We start from the raw sequence: 24,402 nt of genomic DNA on the forward strand, positions 1-24,402 counted from the left end.
TAAAAACTAGTTATTAAACTATAAAAGTAAAATACAAGGTATTATTGGTATTGGTAATGGCATTGTTATTAAACCTCCAAATCTAGAGCTTTCATAATAGGGGCAAGGGTCGTGGATGCCTGGGTCATCACTATCTCATAATTTAACTTAAACTTCTTAAAATGTCATGGGAGAAAAAAAAATGTATTTCATTTTATATATGTAAGATCCAGTGAGCTAAAATAACTATATATTTAAAATAAAATGTAAAAATTGACATACTTTAGCCTATGTTGATTCAGTGCTTTCAGTCAGCGTGCCTTATTTTGTAAACAATTGGTCCAATAATTCAACTGTCTGACTTATTTTGCTCACTGAACTTACTGACTTATGGAACTGATTAGTAGTTTGGAGCTTAGAGACTTAAATTTTTTCTTCCAAGCATTAGCTGATAGCAAACATTGTGGATTTTCAACTTAGTGAAAATGAGCAACATGATGATCCCTTTCTTTGACAGGAGCTAGTAGAAATATTTGCCTTAGCTTTGGTAGAAATGCCGCCACTGGCTTTTAATCCTGATATTATCGTATAACCTTTCCTGTGTTACTTCAAAGATGTTCAAAAACTTGCATAATTAACAAGTCAATTCAATGTGATTCTTTTTTTCATTAAGGTGAAAAATGAAGCATATCACTATTGATAATGAAAGCAAATGCCTGTCATCACTCATCTGCTGCAGCCTATTTGTCTTACACAGAAGACTCATCTCACATTCCACTTGAAGAATTCAGTGAACAGCACAGGTGTCACTCTGTAAGATCAATGGGCAAAAACATCCTCCAAGAAATCTCTGCATGTTTTGAAGATTTTAGATTTGTGTCTTCTACAAATCTTCCATCAAACACTATGTTGCCAAAACTGACACTATGCCCTATTAGGTTTATTCATGAATTCATCACCTGTATTCCAGGCACTGCAGTGGTTTAAAAGACAGGCACGGTACCTGCCATCATTATGATGAAAGTCTAAAATAGAAAAAAATAACTCCACACGTGTACTCTGCCTCCATCTTTACATATGGGGGCACTGAATTCAGCTCAAAAATGTGGTTTTGCCAGAGTCATGAAGTCAGCCAAGGAAGGTACACTTAGGTGCTAAGGGTTGTAAGGCTATATAATATTGTTGCTCTTAAGAAATATAAGAGAACTTCTAGTAACCACAACCTAAATAGTTGTAAAGAAAGTAAGAAAAAAATGAAACTATAATAAATAAATTTGGAAGCCTTAAAAGAATTTTTTCAGCCAAGCAGAAATGCCCCACCCAGAAAATATAAAACCTTTAGTTCTTAGTTAAAATTACACACAGACAATATAAGTTAACTTGCTTGAGATGGTTTAGGTATGTTCAACCAAAGCTTTACATTTCATTATCACTAATTACCAAAACAAGAAAGCACTTTTGAAAATTTATGCACGTAATATTGATGAGCAATTATATATTTAAAGAGTGGAAAGCCAGTGAAAAAGCCACAAAGGAAACATTCATGATTCTACTCAATTTACATTGTCATTGACACTCAAATGTTATATTTACTGATCGCAATGAATATATATATATGTGGTATATGTATATTCATTCCAAAAATATTAAGTGGATCTATAGAAATAAATGTGTTAAGATATTTTTAGAAATAGAGGAAAAATTTTGAAAAATAAGATGATGATTCTGTCATTACTCTTCTCTACCTTAAAATCTCTCTTTTGGCCCATCACTACTATAATCCCACCACATTTCACCTATTACTCTATTGCAATGTTCAGTAACTTTCATTGGTCCCCCACATCCTAAAATGTAAACTTTAAACTCCCCCATGTGTCAGTTAAGGCACTCTAAAATATGGTCCCTTTGACACTTCCACGTAATCTCTTTGCTTCATCCAAATTAGCTCATTTTTCCCCAAGATGGCAGGAACTTTCTGCACTAGGTGACTTTGTGCCTCCTTATCTGAAATGCAGTTCTCCTAATCTTAGCTTACATATTTTGTTCCTATTCTTCAAGATTCAGTTTAAAATCCACCTTCTCGGGCTTCCCTGGTGGCGCAGTGGTTGAGAATCTGCCTGCTAATGCAGGAGACACGGGTTCGAGCCCTGGTCTGGGAAGATCCCACATGCCACGGAGCAGCTGGGCCCGTGAGCCACAGCTGCTGAGCCTGCGCGTCTGGAGCCTGTGCCCCGCAACGGGAGGGGCCGCGATAATGAAAGGCCCGCGCACCGCGATGAAGAGCGGTCCCCGCACCGCGATGAAGAGTGGCCCCCACTTGCCGCAACTAGAGAAAGCCCTCGCACGAACCGAAGACCCAGCACAACCAAAAATAAATAAATAAATAAATAAATAAATAAATAAAATTAAAAATTAAAAAAAAAAAAGAAAGCTAACCCTTAAAAAATAAATAAATAAATAAATAAATAAATAAATAAATAAATAAATAAATAAATAAAATCCACCTTCTCTGAGCACTATGGCTTTTGGGGATTGCTCCCATCTCCGGAATCTGGTGATTTTTCTAATCACTTGGCAGTACCAGTGCTACCTTGCATTATTAAATTTTGTTTTACATACACGTTCAACCTCGTCTACTATCCTGGGAGCAGCTAGAAAGCAGAAATTGTACTGCAGTCATCTTTGTAACCCGGTAACTAGAACCCAGTTGGTCCTCAGTATGTTGGAGTTAATGAAGATGAGGCATGCGCACGGCAGGCGTCCATGAAACTCCAGTCATTTTTTTGTAGCTGCCTGAAGCTATGTCTTAAGAAGTCGTTTGAGGCTCGGCCACAAGAAATGTTGTGAGAATTTATTGACATCTGTTGTAGACCCAGGAGGGGCCATTTATTTGTCATCTCCATCTCGAGGGCCTCCTTTTACAATAAAATATCATGGAATATTCCATACCAGGACAGCAATGATTTGCTCTGTATTTAACACAAATATCTTATTGTGTAACTCTGTCTCAAAGATTTTTGCTGTATATTACAACCTACAGAGGAGTTTGTTTTTCTTTTTTTAAAATTCTGATGCCGTGGCCATACCCAGGCCAATTGAATAAAAGTCTTCAGAAATAAACCTAGGTACCGGTATTTTTTTAACCTCTTCAGATGATTCCAACATGCAGCATTGTTAAAAAGCAATTTCGGGCTTCCCTGGTGGCGCAGTGGTTGGGAGTCTGCCTGCCAGTGCAGGGGACACGGGTTCGGGCCCTGGTCTGGGAAGATCCCACGTGCCGCTGAGCAGCTGGGCCCGTGGGCCACGACTGCTGAGCCTGCGCGTCTGGAGCCTGTGCTCCGCAGCGAGAGAGGCCGCGATGGTGCGAGGCCTGCGCGCCGCGATGAGGAGTGACCCCCACTTGCCACGGCTGGAGAGAGCCCTCGCACAGAAACGAAGACCCAGCACAGCCAAAAATAAATATAAATAATAAAAAAATAAATTAAAAAAAAAAAAAAAGCAATTTCATATTCAATAGGTCTGAAGTGGTTCTAACAAGCTCCCAGGTGATGCCATTGCATAGCAAATCTTACCAGTCCATAGACCAAAGGTAGGTGTGGCCAGTATTGGCATCTCCTGCAGCTTATCAGAAAGGCAGAATCTCAGGTCCCATCCAAGACCCACTTAATCAAAATTTGCGGTTCAACAAGATCCCTAGATGATCACTATGCACTTGAGGTTTGAGAAGTACTGTTCTCAAAGTGTGGTCTTGTGAACATGTTAGAAACACAAACACTCTGGACCTTCCTCCAGACCTACTGAATCACACATTCTGGGGTTAAGGCCCCCAGATCAGTAGTTTAACAAGTCCTCCAGGTGATTCTAATGCAGACTAAAGTATAAGAAGCAATTTTCTAGAAGAAATCACTGCTCTTACACTTGACTGCACTTTGGAATCATCTGTGTGATTTTAAATGAATACTGATGGCCTGGGTTCCATCCTCAGAGATTCTGACTTTACTGATCTGGGCCTCAAGTTTTTTAAAAGGTATCCAGGTGATTCTGATGTGCAAAAATTTTGGAGTCATTTTTCTAGAGGACTTGGATATAGGTTGGAGGTGGACTGTCTTCCCTTGCATCTTAATAGGACTTTCCCTTCTCAGATTATCAGGAGAATCCAAGGACTGAGGACAGATATGTAACTGGATTCATTCCACTGCCCCCACCCCTGAGGGAAATTCCAAGTACAGTGGGGTTTAATCCTATTTAAATTAGACTTCAATCAAATTCTCCCAAAGATGGGAAGGCTGGGTCCAGGACCTAGATGAGCAGTGAAACTGCAGATGAGGTTCCAAAAAGGCTGTTACACAGTTCCTCAAAGCTCTGCTCAAGTCCTACATTTTCCCTGAAATTACTCTGGATCATACTTCAGGTAGCATAGATTTCTCCTCTCTAGACTTTCCAAAGCACTTCCTTTCAAGAGGGTAAATTTGATATTATGTACTTGAAGTCTTTACATATAATTCCCATTTTGCAGATGACAAGCTATGGTTTCAAAGTGCTAAGCAAATTGCCCAAGTTTATGCAGCTGCTAAATGGAGAAATGCATATTAATATCCATAACTTTCTGTCTCTAAAATCCTATGCATGTTAATATCCATAACTGTCTGTCTCTAAAATCCTGTGGACTATCCACAACACCACACTGCTTCCCCACGTATCAGGACTGATCCCTGGAACATACAAAAGCAACAATAAAAATGATGTCTCTGCCAATATCTAAGTAAGAGGAAGCAAAGAGAGGCTTTCTTTAGGACATTTTTAAAAATTCAATTATAATACTATGGATTGGGCTTAGTAATGTTATACAGACATATTTTGACATGGGTGTGTGCTCCACATTCTGTCTCAGTGTCAGGGAAAGCAGATGTACTAAGTGCAACCTCACTAGATCCTGGCAGGATGCCTACTCAGTACCACTCTATCTAGGCTACTGAATAATACATGGAAATATATATACACACACAAACACACACAGCCTACACACCTCAAACTTCCCAAGTCAGATATATTTAAAAGGCAACCAGATTATTTAAGATCTTTAAAATTATTGTATAATGCTTTACTATTTCAAAAAAAGTTTTAATTTATAGTTGAAATATGTTGAACATATTGAAGAAAAATCCTCTCAAGTTCAATGTTTAGCCTGCAAACCACCATAATATTTTATAAGTAAGTCATATCCCCTTCGTAATACTTTTTTAAAGTGTTGTGAGAAGAATGCAGTGGTATGATTTTTAATGCACTAGGAAATATTAATGAGGAAAGAGAAATGAGGTATTCAGCATAAAATGGTAAAGGCATTAACCTTGGAACTAAACTCACTGAGTTCAAATCCTGGGTCTATCTTTTAATACCAGTGTGACCATGGATTAATTATTCAAACTTCCTATGCCTCAGTTTACTCATCTTCAAAGTAGGAATGATTACAGTACCCCCTTTATAGGATGGTTATAATACTTAAACAAGTAAAATTTATAAAATTTTCATACTTGTACTAGACACTTTAGCAAGTACTCAGTAAACATTACCTATTATTATCTAATGTGGCCCAAACTCATACATTAAGAAATAATGCTTGGGGTTTCCCTGGTGGCTCAGTGGTTAAGAATCCATCTGCCAACGCAGGGGACACTGGTTCGAGCCCTGGTCCGGGAAGATCCCACATGCTGCGCAGCAACTAAGCCCGTGTGCCACAACTACTGAGCCTGTGCTCTAGAGCTGGCGAGCCACAACTACTGAGCCAGTGTGCCACAACTACTGAAGCCCACATGCCTAGAGCCCGTGCTCGGCCATAAGAGAAGCCACCGCAATGAGAAGCCCGTGCACAGCAATGAAGACCCAACGCAGCCACAAATAAATATATAAATAAAAAGAAATAATGCTTGGCACATAGGTGACTGTTTTATTTTTCAAATCCCTCATTGTAAATACAGTTATTTCGTACTTCAGGGTAGGTAGTATGCTCTGGAAAATATTGGTCCACATGTGAATAAAGTTATAATTTATCCCTTGTTTAGTTGGAGGACAGAGACTGAATGCCTAATTGAACCAGCCACATATAACAAATCCCAATTCCATTCATTAAAATCTATTAAGTTTGAGGCTGCAGGTAAATCAGTATAATCTCTCAAGCAATAACTTATATAGAGAAAGGAACACAGGTTATAGATATAGTAGAACTGAATTTTCCTTACTCTGTCTTGAGCAAATCAACTCACTTTCCAGAGCCTCAGAATCAGGTAATTTCAGGGAGATTTTAATAATCTCTAATTCATCGCAACTCTAATACCCTTTTCCACTACTTCAAGACCCCCTGGCTGCCCTTTTTTCTTACCCTTAAAGCACCTGAGTGTATATTTTCTTTTTCCTGCAACATAAGCTTAAATTTAGCTGTTGGTCCTAGCTGAATAATAAAAGCAATGGCTCCCTCTCTTCTGGGTAAACGTACCATTTACATACTTTCAGAAAATGATGCCTCTGTAATTATCACCATAAATATATATTCGCATAACACTTTGAAGATCTATATAAAACTGTCTTCTTTTACTATTATTGCTATGGAGTTCACGTTTCCAGGCTACGCATACTCAATTTTCCTCCTATTTTCATAATGGAAAATGACTTCCTTATCCATCCTTTAAAGTCTCTTAAACTGTCATTCTCAAAAAGGAAAAAAAAAGCAAATGTGATTTAATTTGCAATAATCCTTCAAGCTAGGTGTTGTTTGACAAAATCGTATTCATTTTTGTTGCAGCTGTTCTGAGAACTCACTTTTATTCATTTATTCAACAAATACTGAAAACCTAGTATGTGCCTGGCACTATTCCAAGTGTTGGGGATACAAAAGTACAAAATGCAGACAAAGCTCCCTGCCCTGTGGAGCTTATACTCTAATTAAGCTTTTAAATTTAAATGGTAGTCTGATTATACTATTGTTACTTTGAATTAAGCTATCCATATCCATTATTAAGGCACTATCCATTATTAAGGCCCTGTTACATGCCAACATAGAGATAAGCAGACATGGTCAATGGCCTCAAGAAACTTATAAGTTAAAGAGAGTAGATACATCAATACAGATTAAAGTGCAAAAATACCTTGAGATATATTGTGTATGCAGAGGAAAAAGCAGGATTTCCAGTTAAAAACATCAGGAGAAGTTCTCAAAGACAAAAGGCAATTGATCTTATTTTTAGAGGATGACATTATTACTGGAAAAAATAACATAAGCAAGTATGAATGAGCTAAATGTGTGGTATATGTGGGGAACATTTTAGTGGAGGTGGGAGATGATAAAATAAATAAGGGGACTTCCCTGGTGGCGCAGTGGTTAAGACTCTGCTCTCCCAATGCAGGGGGTCTGGGTTCGTTCCCTGGTCAGGGAACTAGATCCCACATGCATGCTGCAACTAAGAGTTTCCATGCCACAACTAAGGAGCCCATGAGCTGCAACTAAGGAGCCCGCCTGCCGCAACTAAGACCCGGTGCAACCAAATAAACACATAAAATTTTTTTAAAAAATAAAATAAATAAATAAGTATATTACATAATGGTAAGTGGAGTGAAAAATAAGTCAAATTGCCAAGGGAGAGTGAAATGTTGAAGACAGCGATTGAAATATACATAGATTAATCAGAAAAGTCCTCCATGAGAACAGGTTTCACTTTTGAGTGAGGGAATGAAGAAGATGAGGGAGTGGGCTATTTAGATAGTTGGAGGAAGAACATTTTAGAAGATGGGGGTAGGAAGGAGCATGATTGGCGTGTTAAAGGAACGGCTAGGAGACTTGTCAAAAGAAGGAGAGAGAACAGTCAGGAGGTAATGGGCAGGATTATGTAAAGCCTTATTGGTCATGGGATGAATTTGGCTTTTACCCTTAATGGTGTGTAGTGAAAGAGACTGAGCAGATAAGTCAGTTTATCTGACCTATTTTAACTGGGTCACTCTGGCTGCTGTGTGGATACTAGACTGAAGGGGGAAAGTCACAAGTACAAGATTAGTTAGGAAGCTATTGTAATAGTCCGAAGATGAGAATAGCTTGGACTAGGTAGTGACAATGGGGGTATTGAGAAGTAGTCAAATTCTGTATATATTTTGAAGGTAGAGTAAATGTACTACTGTTTTCAAATTCAATGCAAAAATTATTGCACTATCTGTTCTCACAATTTTGCCCTTTTTTTTGTAATGTGTTTAAAAGGGAAGTTTCAAAGGTCAAAGCAAAAATCATTGCCAGTTTATAGGCTTTATAAGTTTCAGATCTGTCAGCAATATTGGAGATGATCTTTTCCAAAATCTCATTTTACAGAATAGAAATCCAAGGAACAGAGAGCTTACATGACTGAAACAAGATCACACAGCTAATTAGGGACAGGACCTAGACTAGAAACCAGGTTATCTGACTCACAGCCCAAGCTACTTTGCCTTATAATTGGTGACATTTAAGTGGTGTATATTCTTCCTTTGAAGTTTTTTGTTTGTTTTTGCTTTGTTTTGTTTTTATTTCATAAACATTGAGGGAGAACCACAGGTATCCCAAACTCAAAAGTCTTTAGGACACAGGCAGCTAGGAGGAAAATGTGGCAGAAAGTAGGTGCATCCATTGCTTAAATACACTGATTTTTTTTGTCTGAAGTGTGCCAGCTAAATGAAACATATCTGCATACCCCCCAGTACGGGAACTTGGAAAATATCCATTGCTGTCCTAGGCAGAAGGGCAAATAAGGACATTATTCCTTACCTACACAAATGCAGATAAGGAATTGCAGTATAACGTGACTTCTGCAACTGTAAATATACACACGAGGTTCACACACAGTAGTGAGAAATGAGTAATTTATGTGGAGTTTTGTGTGAGGGAGGGTGGCAGTTGAGGAGGATGGCTGGAGAAGGTTTCACACTGACAAAGGAGATAAGAGCTTTGAAGGGTTCTGAAGGGTAAGAGTGATTTATCAGGTGGTAAGATTGGTGAAGTCATTCCAAGCAAAAGGAATTAGCATGTGTAAAAGCTCCAAGACATAAAACTATATGGTATAGACTTACTTATATCATTATATACGGGGTTTTTTTTATCATTCCCCAAACCTGTGTTTGATCACATAACCCATCTAGAATTGAGCTCTGACTCTCTCCAGGAAATACATCAAAATGGAACCGATTCCACACATGTTTGAGATACTAGAAAGTCTGGATTTCAGTATGCTTTTCAGTCTACCTACAGACCCATGCTTTCCCTATTACATCAGGAATCAGGTTCCCGTAGAACTAGGCATGACAGTCCCAAGACAGAGATTGCTTCATTAGCAAATGTGAACACTCCAAATCCTGGGTGCAGAGGAGCGTACCCCTTCATACCTCCTGCAGTGCATCAGAATCATCTGGAGGGCTTGTCAAAACACACACTGCTAACCCCCAGCCCTGAGGTTCTATCTGATTCAGCATGTCTAGCGCGAGGCTCAAGAATGTGTTCTTCTAATGAGTTTTCAGATGATGCTGATATTGGTGGTCCAGGGACTGCACACTTTAGGAACCACTAACTTAGAGCACTGCTCCAGACCCTCTAGCTTAAGCACTTTTAAATTCTTTCACGTAACAACAGCTACCACCAGTAAGAATTCTACTTCTGTTAAAATGGTCACTGTCTATAAGCTCCTTGCAAACAAGGACTCTTACCCCGACTGATGAGAATAACAACAACAACCGACGACATTTAACCAGGTTTTCGGCATTATTTTAAGCATTTTTCATGAATCACCCGTTTAATCTACACAACAACCTTGTGATCTAAGTACTATTATTATCCCTACTTAACAAATGAGGGAAGTAAGATGTGAAGAGGTTAAATAACTAACTCCAAGGCAAAGAACCTCAAGTCAGATAGCCTGCATTCGATTCTGGCTCTATCACTTATATGTATGACCCTCCAGATCTTTATATACACCTTGAGAATATCACATAGGGATCTGCAACTGAAGATTTCCTGTCAGTAACATACCTTTCAGAACAAATGGTATTTATGGAAATGGAATCTGTCGATCAGTTTTTCTGAGCATACATTTACTTCTATATGAGAATTAAAGGAAAGGCTATAAAAAGCTTAGAGATTCTCTGTTCCTCTCATTTTGTAAAACCAGAGATTGTATAAATCTGACAAAATTTATGTGACTTGCCCAAGACCAAAGCACTGGTCACCTCACAGAGCCAGGAACAGACTAAAGATAATCTCAGTCCTTAGTTCTTCTAGGAATACACTTGGTGAAGTGGCTCCCATCAGATTCTTAACCACTATGTATATGTATACTTCCTATCAATATGCCCATAAATAGTCATAGAGCAACTAGGAAAAAGGATAATTTCAAATGGCTCATGTTTTACTTTACTAAACAGAGGGGCACATGAGGGCAGAAGTCTTAGGATCAAAAGGAAATATAAGGCATAAAAAGCTACAAAGCCAAGGTTAAAAAAAAAGTCTGAGGAGTTATTTCCTTATGAACATATGTGAATGGGAAAACTATTCAAGGAAATAATTGGTTCTTGCTCAAGCTTTCCATAAATATTATTTGAAGGAACAGTCTTTAAAATTGAAACACAATCAACAAAAACAAATTTCTAACAAGTGTCCATTACTTTTCTTCTAGCTCTGAAAGTCAAAAGGCAATATTTTTTCTTTAATTAAAAAAATCAAGTGAGGTAACTGCATTCATAAGCTAAGGCTGAATATTAATTTTGCACTTGAAAAGGCATGCCACTGTAAGAGTAACAACATTACATGTACCAAAGTGTTGCTCAAGATTATATAAATAAGCTTGCTTAAAGAAAATCAGCAGGGTAACGCACGCATTTCTTTTTCTTTTCATCCAACTTGTAGGTATGACTTCACGCATACAAATTGTGATATATTCTTAAAGTATAGAAGACACTAGAAGAAAATAATATCCCTATAATTGGATATGGCGTAGCCCTCGCTCGCCCATGACTACTATAATGTGTATGTCTGAGTAGGTGAAAGAGATGAACTCCATGTCATCTCTTTCACCTAACAAAGGCCCCTTGTTAGGAAGACAGAGCATCTTTATAATTCTTTGCAGCATCCCTTATATCCTTAATGATTTTCTCCAACTAACCATTTGGATCATGTTTTTGTTCACCGTTTAGCAATACAGAGCTTCTGTTGGCTTTGGCTGTGTCTGTATACTTGTGATTGGTGGTATCAAAACGTCGTATGTCTGGTATTGTATAGAAAACATAGCTGGATGACTAAATTTTTAAATTTCCAATTGGATTTCTGAAACTCAGATACAGGCCCTGTTGAAATATATATTTTTAATGCTGAACTCATGGAGAATTTAATACATTCATAAAATCTGAAGAAGCTGTATTTGTACTTGTAACTGGTAGTTAGGAACACAAAATATTAGAGGTCTAGAATCAAAAGTCAAGAAATAAAATTCTAGATTAATTAAATATGAAGTATAAAAATGAAACAATTCCTTACTAAAACATGGGAGGGTTTTTTTATAATCTTGGAATGAGTACAACACTTCTAAATAGGAAAGAAAAGCTGAGGGCATAAAAGTGTATTTAAAATAAAATAAGGCATGGCAAAAAAATTCAGAGGCAAACAACAAAATGAGTAAAGATATTTGAAACTCACATAACAGTGAGCTGATTTTTAAAATATAAATAGATTTCTTGCAAATGATAAAACAGACACTTAATAGAAACAAATATAAACAGACATTTTATAGGAAAAGAAGTGCAGGTGGCTCATAAACTATATGAACAAGTGCTCAACCTAACTCATAATAAGAAAACTTAAAGTTTATGTTTTTAGGTAACAAAGAACCAAAAGTCTGATAACACATTGTGTTGACTAGAAAATAAGGAAACAGTCACTCTAAGTGTAAATTTGTATGATGGAGAGGAAATAGCTATCTTTCAAAAATATAAAAGCATAAAACCTTGACCCAACAATTCCTCTTCTAAATATCCATCCTCTAAATATAGTTGCACATATGCAGAATGACTTCTGTACAAGGATATTGTTTATAGCATAGTGTACATTAGCAAAATATTAGAAAGAACTGAAATGTCCTTCAAGAGGAAACTAGGTTAAATAAAATATCCCATTTAAATATGTCCTAATATGGAAAAGTCTTGTAAATACAACATTTTAAGTTAAGAAAAAGTACTGAACAAGATTAGATAGATAGATAGATAGATAAATATAGACATATACAGATATATAATATTGTGTATGTTGTTAATGCACAGACTGCATCTGGAAGAATACCAAGAAATGTGGCCAGGTGGCAGAGAGGGGAGGGACAGAAAATTGCTTTTGACTATGTTAATGTCTTCTAGTCAAAGAAACACATCCACACATCTGTGGTTAAACAAATGTGGGTTCACTGACTCTCAGCAAGGAGGAAAAATATACACCATGACAGAACTGGGGTGTCTTAGTAAGGTGTAAGAAAGGACTTCCAGGATTTGGTCTCATGTTAAGTGATTTTTAAGGGAGCTCAAAGAAAGCAGATTTATTCCAAGTTGAATGCTCTTTGGATGCAGGTGTAATTCTATAATTGGCTATCTTAATAATTCTTATCTAGAAGGCAAGAAGAACAGAGCAACATCCTGTTCCTGGTGATGAGGCAGCACCCACCCATATAAACCAGGATACAGCAATATTTGATCATTTTGTAGTTTGGACAACTTTCTTGTTTTTGTCTGCATTCAGATATGATTACAGAGTGGTCTTGTTTTTGTCCTGATCCATCATGGTCACAGTGGCCTTGCCTGATTTGGCGTCCTATGAACCTGTTCATATTCGGCCTGCTGCTAGCGCCGAGCCAGCTCTTGGCTGTCAAGAACTGTTTTGTTCTTCTTCAACTGTATATCTTTTTTCGTGCCTTTACAATTCTGTACCATATACTTATCTTATCTATTCAAAATAATTTTTAAATGAATCTCAAGACTGAAGGAGACCTTAAAAGTCACTGAGTTCTGAAACTATCTCAACCACCACCACATTCTTCCCCTCCGACACTGAAGGGGTTTTTTCATAAACCCTCTACAAGTAACAGTACAGCACCTGCTTGAATATCTTGAGTTTCACCATTGTACTCATTTATCAGGCAGCTCATGCCACAGTGAAATGGCTGTTAATATTTTTGTTCAGAGAAAAAGGGAACAATGCATTTGGTTATAATATCTTAATTGTTTTCACCCCAGCATGTTTGACCTCTTCAAATGTATCTTCTCCTATGGAAACTGGTAGAGCAGAATAATTACCTTTCTAATTTTATGTAAAATGTTCCTATTAATACTCTCCAAACTGCAGTTGTCTTTTTTGTGTCAGTGTTCCAACACTGTTTTACATCTTTGGTATCATTACACTTGCAGAGATTTGTATCTGTTGCTGCTGACAAACCCATTTGGTTTTGTACTCAATTACATGTAATTAGTCTTTTCTTCATGAACAAAAGAACAGGTGTCCTATCAATTCAATCCAAGATACTATGGTAAGGTTGGTTGGACCTAATGACGTCTACTGAACCAAACAGCACACTTCTGACAGATGCTCATAGTAACAAGATTTTTTTTTCCAAACAATCAAATGCTTTTACTCCTGCCCACACAAAGTAGAGAAAGAAAAGGCATTTTAACAACTTAGAGGTTTATAATTTTCTATTAAAAAACATGAGTAGAATTTAAATCCTTCTCTGATATTTTTATTTCAATCCACACTCAGAAAATGTAAATATAAAAATTATTTGTTTCATTGGATATTTTTAATTAAAATATGTGTGGGGGGATCAGAAGAAAGTACATTAGTCAAAAAACTGGCAAAACCTGAATAAAGTCTATAGCTCAATTAATAGTATTGTAACAAGGTTAATTTCCTGGCTTTGATAATTGTATTGTTGTTACATAAAGTGGTACCCATTAGGGGAAGCTGGGTGAAGAGTACACAGGAATTTCCTGTATTATTTTGTAATTTTTCTGAAGTCTAACATTATTTCAACAGCAAATGTTAAAAATATTTAGGTGGATAGAATATTTAGCCAATGATCAAGAGAAACTTTTACACATGCACAAGGACACATTCATTCATTCGTTTCAATTTTTGTTGAGTGCTTACTATGTACTAATGATCATTCTAGGTTCTCAAGACACAAATGTACAATGGATGGCTAGTGGGAAGCTGCTGCATAGCACAAGGAGATCAACCCGAGGCTTCGTGATGACCTAGAGGGGCGGGAAAGGGAGGGTGGGAGGGAGACACAAGAGGGAGGAGATATGGGGATATATGTATACATAAAGCTGATTCACTTTGTTGTACAGCAGAAACTAACACAACATTGTAAAGCATTTATACTCCAATAAAGATGTGAAAAAAAAATAATAAAGATACATCAAAGATCAAAACAAAATCTCTTCACTCATGAAACATTCTCCTGCTAGGAAGATCAAAAATAAACAAATAAGCTGCAACAATATGCATATCAGGTCATCATAGGAGCTATGACTAGAAAAAAAAAAAGTAGGGTATCAGAATAGGTCAAGGTGAAATGTTTAGTTTTATTAAGGATGGCCAGCGAAGGCCTCTTCAACATCTACAAGAAATATTTTAGCAGCACTATTTGTAATTGCCTTAAAATAGAAATGATAATTATCCACCAAAAAGAGAATGGATAAATATATTTGGGTATGTTCATGCAATGGGATACTTTACAAAAATGAATAATATAAAGCAAATATATCACCATATATGCATCTCACAACCATAATATTGGGGAAGAAAAATACATAAAAGTTATATATAGTAATGATCCTCTTATAAAAAGTTTAAAAACATGCAAGATGATGTTATGACTGATGTAAGTATATGCATTATATATATATGAAAAAAATGTATTTATAAAACTGCACAGAAATAAAAAATGTCAAATTCAAGATAGTTGTTATGTCTGGTACTGAAGGGAAAAGCAGGACTCCACCAGAAAGAGCACACAGGGGTTTCAAATGTATTGATGTTTTTAACTAAATTTTAAGCAAGGGGTTGGGTATACAGATGAATTTATCTAAGTCTTATTATTTTGTATATTTAAACTCCTTTTAATACCAACATATCAATAAATGTATGCAGTAGTTTGTCTTAATAAAAAATAAGATATTTTAAAGTTGTGAATTCAGACAGTTTCTAAAAGTTTCTGACAAAATGTAGCACCCTCAGTATGTGTGTTATTGTAACGCCATTACACCTCTCTATATATGTATATATATTACGTATATGTGCGTATAAGTGTGTGTATTTATATGTGATTGTAGCTCTATATTAGCCATTGACCCAGCATCTGCAGAGAAAGCACTTTCAATTATTTTTCTAAAAACATTGAAGGAAGGTATTTGTGTTGGTTGACCCCACGCTTTCACCCTCACCTCTCTGCCACTGCCCCGTGATAAACGTCACGGATCCACAGGACAGCTGTCTAGGTAACAGCTGTATCCTGTGGCTGTGGCTATTTGGCTCACTTGAGGACTGAATCTATCTTCATCAATTTATAATTTTTCAATCTTTTTTTTAAGTTGGGTGGATGGTTCTGTCTGACAAAGGATACTAATATTATCATCTCCAGCCACATCATTTTATAGAAAAAGAAACCCGAACAAGGGATACCCCAGAGATAGCATGGGTGACACAGCTAAGCCACATCCTTGATTCTTTCCACCTATACTTGTAGCTTCACTAAATCTGAATTCAAGTTCACATGCAATAAATGAAAATTCTACATGGAGAGGAAAGCATCCTCATTCTTCTGTACTCAGTTAAACCTTAAACCATTTAAAGAATGCATTCCCACAAACATAAACCAACAGTGCAAACCACAATAAGCTAATCACCTACTTGGCAGAAAATGGGATGAAATTCTTTATAATAAGATATTTTCTTTATTGTAATTCATATTTTGTAATGTGTAACATTAAGTGAACAAAGAATAATTTAGAAGGGGTGGACAAGAGCATTTTCACACTCTAGGGATTGTAGATCTTTCCTGAGATCTTTATTTTTAATTTAAAAGATAGTTCACCGTAAAATATCAGACTTCTTAGATTATCTTAGGCAATTGGGTAGAATGTCAGTCTAACCACAAAATCACCTCCATCAGAAGACAACTCAATTGGATATGGATTTAATGAGCATTTACTATGTGACTAGTACTAAAGATCTAGCAGGGAATACAGACAAACTTTGGGAAACAATATGATGCCCTGTATAATTTTAGAACAACACGAATTTCCCCCCAGGTATCTGTACACTATTATTCAGAAACTGAAAGATACGATTGTTCAGAAACTGAAAGATACGATGAAAGTGATCATTCTTGGCTCTGAGGCTTGCAATCAAAATTCTTCTGAAATGCAAATATACTCTCTCAGACCCTGATGATTTGTTTAGTTATCAAACTTGTCACCTATATAGTTAAATTAGTTAAACACTATTTCCAGGGATATTATCAATAATCTATTAATGTTTGCATTTTATCTCAAAAAACTATAAACAAAACTGCAGTTCTACCAGTCTTTATTATCTTGTTATCATAATATTTTAATATATTTTTCTTTTTAAATCAATAATTTTGTCCTCAATCAAAATAAAATAACATGTAATATACATAAGTATATATTCAATGTTTACCTTGAGAAGTAACTTTGGTCTTCCAGAAATGATGTTCTAAGAATTACTATAACATGTTTACTGTTTGGTTCCAGGATTAAAATACCATTTTGTGCTGGAAGGTCTGCCTTGCTTCTATGAATACTTAACATCATCCTGACTACAAACAGTGGGATGAGAGGAAATTCTTGTCCACTGACCGGTCAGAACTCCTTCAAGCCTCCTACTTTCTTATTGAGTACATAATCTCTGTCCCTTACTGTCTCCTGGCTATAGGGAATCATAGCAAAAAGGATAAAGGAAAAGACACCAGCTTACTAGTAGTTGAATAGTTCCAAAGGTAGCCTGGCCATGCTTTAAGTCTAAGACACACTGGGCCATACATTTGATTGTAACTGGATTGCAAGAAGCTAATGTGCCTTACTGTAGTCACTGTTTTCGTCCTTGGTCCCGTCAATGGTACCATCTGGGTGCATCTGCAGGAAATATCCCTGCTGGCTGAATAACCTTGTCACAATTCCTTTCAGCTGGGGTTCTGCAGAACAAAATGAAATGATTATTGAAATTTTTTTTTTAATGCACACTTGCAAATTGTCAAAAACATTCCTGAAGTAAATGCATAAATGTCAGTGGTTTATATATTGAAATAACTATTTGAAAGGAAGGCATTTTGGTAACATATCTGTACTTTTTTTCTTTCTAGAGGCAGATCAATAAATCTCTGCAACAGTAAACCAAATGTAAATGAATAAAAGCTAATTATGATTAGAAAATACAGAGGTGTGCTAAAAAATGAATTATGTCTCTCCCTCCTGCATCTAGTGTCTGGTTGCAAGATGCCACTAAGTTTGTGGTCCCATTCCAGAATCATGGTTCAGACCAAACTGCCACTGTAATTGCTAAGCTTTCAGCAGTCATAATCAGGTCCTGGAAGACTTCTATTTCTGCTGAAAGACAACTATCTATCTTTCCTGGGCTTTGAAATTCTGATCAAATTCAGGCTTGGTTGAGAACCACAGGAAAAAGCCAAACCCCCATAGCCATGAGATGTCACTGGAAAAGTATGTGGAAACAGATTTCACCTTCAGTAAATACTTCATCCGAGTGAGCCCCAATACTACAAAAGTCATTTTTCCAGCACACACAAAAAAATCAAGCCATGCATATTGCTGTATTTCAAACCAGAAGTGGTCTTCAGCTTTTAAAAACACCCTACACACAAATACCATCAAACTGATCTTTGTATACCACATTTGACTTTTTGTATAGCAGCTAACATAAATATTTAAAGCTTTCTCACTGTGGTACTAGCTGCCAGCAACAATCTATTTTCTACAGCATTACCACCATTCCTTTTTTTTTTAACATCTTTATTGGAGTATTATTGCTCTACAATGGTGTGTTAGTTTCTGCTTTATAACAAAGTGAATCAACCATACATATACATATATCCCCATATCTCCTCCCTCTTGCGTCTCCCTCCCATCCTCCCTATCCCATCCCTCTAGGTGGTCACAAAGCACCGAGCTGATCTCCCTGTGCTATGTGGCTGCTTCCCACTAGCTATCTACTTTACACTTGGTAGTGTATATATGTCCATGCCACTCTCTCACTTCGTCCCAGCTTACCTTTCCCCCTCCCCATGTCCTCAAGTCCATTCTCTACGTCTGCATCTTTATTCCTGTCCTGCCCCTAGGTTCTTTAGAACCTTTTTTTTTTTTTCAGATTCCATATATATGTGTTAGCATATGGTATTTGTTTTTCTCTTTCTGACTTACTTCACTCTGTATGACAGACTCTAGGTCCATCCACCTCACTCTAAATACCTCCATTTCGTTTCCTTTTATGGCTGAGTAATATTCCATTGTATATATGTGCCACATCTTCTTTATCCATTCATCTGTCGATGGACACTTGGGTAGCTTCCATGTCCTGGCTATTGTAAATAGTGCTGCAGTGAACATTGTGGTACATGACTCTTTTTGAATTATGGTTTTCTCAGGGTATATGCCCAGTAGTGGAATTGCTGGGTCATATGGTAGTTCTGTTTTTAGTTTTTTAAGGAACCTCCATACTGTTCTCCATAGTGGCTGTATCAATTTACATTCCCACCAACAGTGCAAGAGGGTTCCCTTTTCTCCACACCCTCTCCAGCATTTATTGTTTCTAGATTTTTTGATGATGACCATTCTGACTGGTACATCACCACCATCTTTGTCTCTACTTCAGTTTTGGGAAAAAATTAGACTACTTGAGCACATTTATAGCCCTATTTCATAAAAATTAGTAGAAAAAGAAAAATGGGGCTTCCCTGGTGGCGCAGTGGTTGAGAGTCCGCCTGCTAATGCAGGGGACACGGGTTCGAGCCCTGGTCTGGGAAGATCCCACATGCCGCGGAGCAACTAGGCCCGTGAGCCACAACTACTGAGCCTGCGCGTCTGGAGCCTGTGCTCCGCAACAAGAGAGGCCGCGATAGTGAGAGGCCCGCGCACCGCGATGAAGAGTGGTCCCCGCTCGCCGCAACTGGAGAAAGCCCTCGCACAGAAACGAAGACCCAACACAGCCATAAATAAATAAATTAATTAAATAAATAAACCCAAAGTTTAAAAAAAAAAAAAAAAGAATCTACCCTCTCTTTAAAAAAAGAAAAAAAAAGAAAAGAAAAAAAAATGCTGCTTCTGGTGATAAAAATTGAGGCAAGGATAGAAATCATATGACTGGTGAAGTAGTTATGTGTTATCCCCCAAAAGACAATCAGTGAATTTCAACTGACAGTGTCATTCCTTCACCAATTTATTAAACCAATATTTACTCAGAACCTCTTTTTTTGGGCAGGCAACATGCTAAGTACTGTGTGTTAAACTAAACAAATTTATTGATGTTTGAGTCTAGATAAGAGTTCTAGATAAGGATCAATGCAATAAACTCTTTGGGAATGGACCTGCTCCCTATGACATATGTCTTTTGCACATATGACTAGATCACACATACTTGGGAGTTTGAGGCAATGCCTATATAAACATGTCTTCTTCAAAGCAGTCCTAAGAAGTAGAAAAGTTGCCAAAAAAACTGGTAATGAGAAAGTAGGGTATTAAAAAAAGAACTAAACTGGAAATTAGGCATTCTGATTGATAACTACGTATTATTACTGTGGTTAAATAAATTCAATGTATTTATAATTTGAGCACCTTTGACTTAAAGTCTCTTTGATTTGAGAATCTTCTCCTCTAAGTAGTGCCAGAAATCAAGGCATGGAGATTCATTCTCAATGTGTTGTCTCCATGCCCCTGACCCCCAAGGGACATGTAGGAGAAGCATGTAGCTAGCTAACCTCACTGCAAAAAAATATCCTGTACCCCTACCATCTACTAAGCCCTACCAACCTTCCCAGGCTTAGTTCCAGATCACCTCCTCAGGAAGACTTGGCTATCATAAGTGTGGGTCACTTTTGTAATTAGCAGAAATAAAAGAATGTGTGAGCCTCTGCCACAAGGCTAACTGGTTGACAGGCAGATGCTAATGTGGTACGTTCAGCTCTAGATGTGCAATCAGGAGACCCAGCTTTGAACCACAGCTGCTGTGGGGTCCTGAGCAAGTCACTTAGTATCTGAGGCTGTTTTCCTATCTGTGTAATGGGAAAAAATAATTTCTACGCTAACTATACTAATTTAGAATTTAAGATGAATAAATGTGATAATATGAAATTTAAAAACCCATAAAAATATAAATCCTAATTAAGGTCTAAGTTTTCAACCCTGAAAATTGAGGAAACAGTGTAAGTAAACCAAAGGAAGTATTTTACAAATAGACTTTGCTGATTCATATTTTAGTAAAATATTAATTGAACTTGTAAAGTCATTAAAGTAACCAAAAGATTAAGAGTAGAGGATAGAAAAGGATAGAAGGAAGGAAAGGAACAACTGTCTTATAATTCATACTTTACCTCTAATAAACTTGATAAGGTCACTTTAAGAAGTCATGTTTTGATAGGTAATGAGATGCATGGCAGCTGAATCATTAAAGCCTGAAAATGATTGTTTGGGTTTTTTTCATGCTCCTCTTTCTGTAGCTGTAATTAAACACTCCTTTTGCTATGGTGAAGCTATCCCCCTGTTGGGACCCTGGGAATTCAGGTTGGTAACTCCTGTTCAAGATAATCAGCATAGGGCTGTACACCAAGCCCCACCACCCAAGAGCAGGGCAGAGCAAGCTCAGAGTCTGCGTTTTAATTATGTGATGATCTATGAACGTGAATGTTTTACACTATAGCTGTTTCAAAGGAGCCCTGACCATCTATTAAACAAATGCCCTGAACCTAGGATGTGTCATGGAAAGCAGTATAGCCTGCCCGACAGGCCTATACCTTTATTACTATCAAATCCTATCAACCTTTCCAGGCTCAGCTCAAGATCACCTCCACCAGGAAGGCTTGGCTATCGTAAGGGAGGATCACTTTTATAATTGGGGGAAAAAAAAGAAAATGTTTTGTTGTATTTTAAAGAAAAGGGTTTAAAAAAAATGAGACCACTTTTTGGGATATCTAGCATGCTGAGTGCATTCAACAAAACATGCTTTTTATTTTTCAGACCATGCTTAGGCATCTAACAGATTAATAAAACCTGTGCTGTCCTCAGGGAGCACCCAGTCTAATGCATGAAACATACGTATACATAGTGTGAGATAGCTGTTAAATGATGAATGGAAGCAAAGTGACATGATGTTACAAGGAGCAAGGGACTAATTCTGTCTAGAAGTTAGATGAAAGCACCTCACCTGTCACTTGAGGAGTGAATAGCATTTTCATAGGCAAAGAAACCAGAGGAAGCGCATTCCAGAAAAACAATGGATGAAGGAAAAAACAGCATGGCAGACTTTGGGAGTGATGCAGAATCTGGTATAGGCATAATATACAGCAGAGTTTTGCAAATGCTGACACGCAGGTAAGTGCCTATTCTCAACAAATGTTCACAGGTAAACAGTGAAGTAAGAAAAATATGGTCAACAGAGTAAGTTGTTTATTAAGCTAATTTTATTTTCAGTTTATATGACTCTGCTTGATTCTAAGATTATGTTTTTCCATTATTTTTTCATTTTTTTATGAAGCAATGGCTATATTATTAGATGGTGATAAGACATTGGTTTAGTTTGTTCCCTTTTGTACTCTAAAGTAGTGTAGCAAATACTGCTAGATTTTCTCTAAAATCCATTTCCTCTTTTGCCTGGGCACCCAGCTAGACCATATGTCCTAGCCTCCCTTGCAGTTAGGTTTGGCAGATGAATGAGTGTCATATGGAACGTTAAGTGGAAGTGATGTGTGTCATTTTCAGGCCAAGGCTTTTAAAAGCAAACATTATCCTCCACATTTTCTCTTCCTTAACGCTGGCTGGATTTAGAAGATAAAGCCCTAGGAGATGTCAACAAAATAGGAGAATTCTGGTGGAAGAAAAGACAACAGCCATCAGAAATACCCACCTTGGACGGTTAGGTGAAAAGAACTAGCAGTGGTTGTACATAGTGACACCCTTCCTAAGAGAATATGAAAAGGGGGTAGAGGGGTGGAGAGTAACTTCACAGTGCAGAAACCTGACAAAAAAAATGCTACCTCAGCTGTGGGTCAAGGTTAAGGTCCACAGTCATAAATCACGCTGATAGCCTTGATCCTTTGATACCCTTGATATGCTGTAATGAGAATGGCACTTTACCTCTGTGATCTTCCTCCCCAAAACCCATAACCCCAGTCTAATCATGAGAAAAACATCAAACAAATCTCAACTATAGGACATTCTACAAAACAACTGACTAGTACCCCTCAAAACTGTCAAAAATTCAAAAAAAATTCTGAGAAGATGTCACAGCCAAGAGGAGACTAAGGAGATAAGACAACTAAATGTAATATATCCTAGATGGGCCCCTGGAACTGAGAAAGGACATTAGGTAAAAAGCTGAGGACATCTGAATAAAGTATGGACTTTAGTTATTCATAAGGTATCAATACTGATTCATTAATTGTCACAAACATACCAAACGAATGTAAGATGTTCATATGGGAAACTGGGTGTAGGCTTCATGGGAACTCTTTGTACTATCTTAACTTTTCTGTAAATGTAAAACCATTTTCAAATAAAAAGTTTATTAAAAATAATAATTAGAGCCACAAAAGTAAGAAATTTTACCTTCAAAGAGGTTGGTGAGAAAGAAGGTAAAGCATAGGAATTCATGTTCAGCTCCGCTTCCCTTCAGGATGACGTGGCAATTTCCACAGAAGGTTTGACTTCAAAGCCACTCAGAAAAGCTGAGACCTGAAGGAATTATCTAGACATTCCTGCTGCCTTAAAGTGTAGTGCTATGGAACAGTTACCTAGATACATGCTGGAAACCAGAACACAGCCAGAGCCAAGGAAGCCTAATCACACATCTCAAAATGAATACTAGATTGTAGAAAATAGAATGAATTTTAGAATTGGAAAGGAACTCAGAATCCAATACCTTCCTTCATCAAAAATACCTTCCTTCATCAAGTTCAAAGTTAAAAAAGAAAAACTGAGCCTCAGAGGGAAAATGTCTTGTCCAAAGTCATCCAGCCAACACACAGATGAGTTAGGAAAAGACTCGTCGCTGACATACTGAATGAACATTGTCCTTTCCTTCCCAAAGAGCAGCCAAGACATAATCTGTATGTACCTTGTGCAAGCTGTAGGACTGGGGGGCAAGAAGGTAGAGAAGAGATGAGAAGGAGGGGGAGGAACACCTAGTTGTGCATCAGTTATTGAAGTGTGGGAGTGACAAAGGAAAGGAGTTACAGGAAACCGTGCAAGAAATATATATTTAATATTGACATATTTTATATACAGGCATATATATATGAGATCCTAAAATTGCATTGTGTTTATCTAGGGCCAGCCTATTCAACATTTGCACCTAAACTTAGAGAAAGTGCCCCCATGTAAACTCCAATCTAAAATGAAAACTGTAAGTGATCCAAACTTTATTATGAGCTATAGCCAGAGAATTAATAGTATTTATTATAATAACAATGGCCGTATTATGAACCCATCTACTTTGTAGCAGGCACTCCCCCAATGATTTCACTACAGTTGTATCTGGTATTCACAACAACTGAATGTGTAAGGTACTTTTCTCATTTGTCAGGTGAGATTATCGAGATTCAGAGAAGCTACATCACTTACCCTAGGTTACAGAACTAGTAAGTGAAGAGGCAGATCTAGCGTAACATTCTATGGTCCCAGCTGTTCTCCAGCACTGTTCAGTCACTTTAAGAAGGACACCGGCAAAACTGGAACATGTCCAGAGGAACAGGAGCCAAATAAAGAGGGTGGTACAAAGGACTGTCGTATGAAGAATGGCTGAATGAACAGTCGATATGAAGCCTGGAGAAAGGAGGATGCAGGGGACGTGAGAGCCGTCCCCACTTTCTTGGGAGCGGAAGTAAGAAGACAGAAGAGGAGATGGAAGTAAGAAGAGGCCAATTTGTTCTGAGTGGCTCCACAGGCATAGAACTAGGGCCGATGGCTGAGTGTTACAGGGAGGCAGGTAAAAATGAACTTTCTGTAAACTGTATTCGAAAAGAAAACAGGCTGCCTAAGGAAAAAATGAGTTCTCCATCATTGGATAGAAGCAAACAGAGAGAAGCAGAAAAAACTACAGGTCAGGACAGCTATGAAGGACACAGATATCTCTGAAAG

General features: G+C 37.4%; 1 protein-coding gene across 4 annotated transcripts in view; it reads right to left on the reverse strand.

The window, feature by feature from the left end:
- Positions 1 to 24,402, reverse strand: part of FGF12 (fibroblast growth factor 12) — a 555,783-nt gene that overhangs the window by 184,273 nt on the left and 347,108 nt on the right. For all 4 annotated transcript variants that reach the window (XM_007195196.3, XM_057545930.1, XM_007195195.2 and 1 more), the window contains one exon: positions 17,124 to 17,234. In XM_007195196.3, coding sequence (XP_007195258.1) covers positions 17,124 to 17,234 — 111 coding nt within the window. The remainder of the gene's footprint in view (positions 1 to 17,123; positions 17,235 to 24,402) is intronic.

This window comes from Balaenoptera acutorostrata, chromosome 4, assembly GCF_949987535.1.
Source record: "Balaenoptera acutorostrata chromosome 4, mBalAcu1.1, whole genome shotgun sequence".
Lineage (NCBI taxonomy): Eukaryota > Metazoa > Chordata > Mammalia > Artiodactyla > Balaenopteridae > Balaenoptera > Balaenoptera acutorostrata.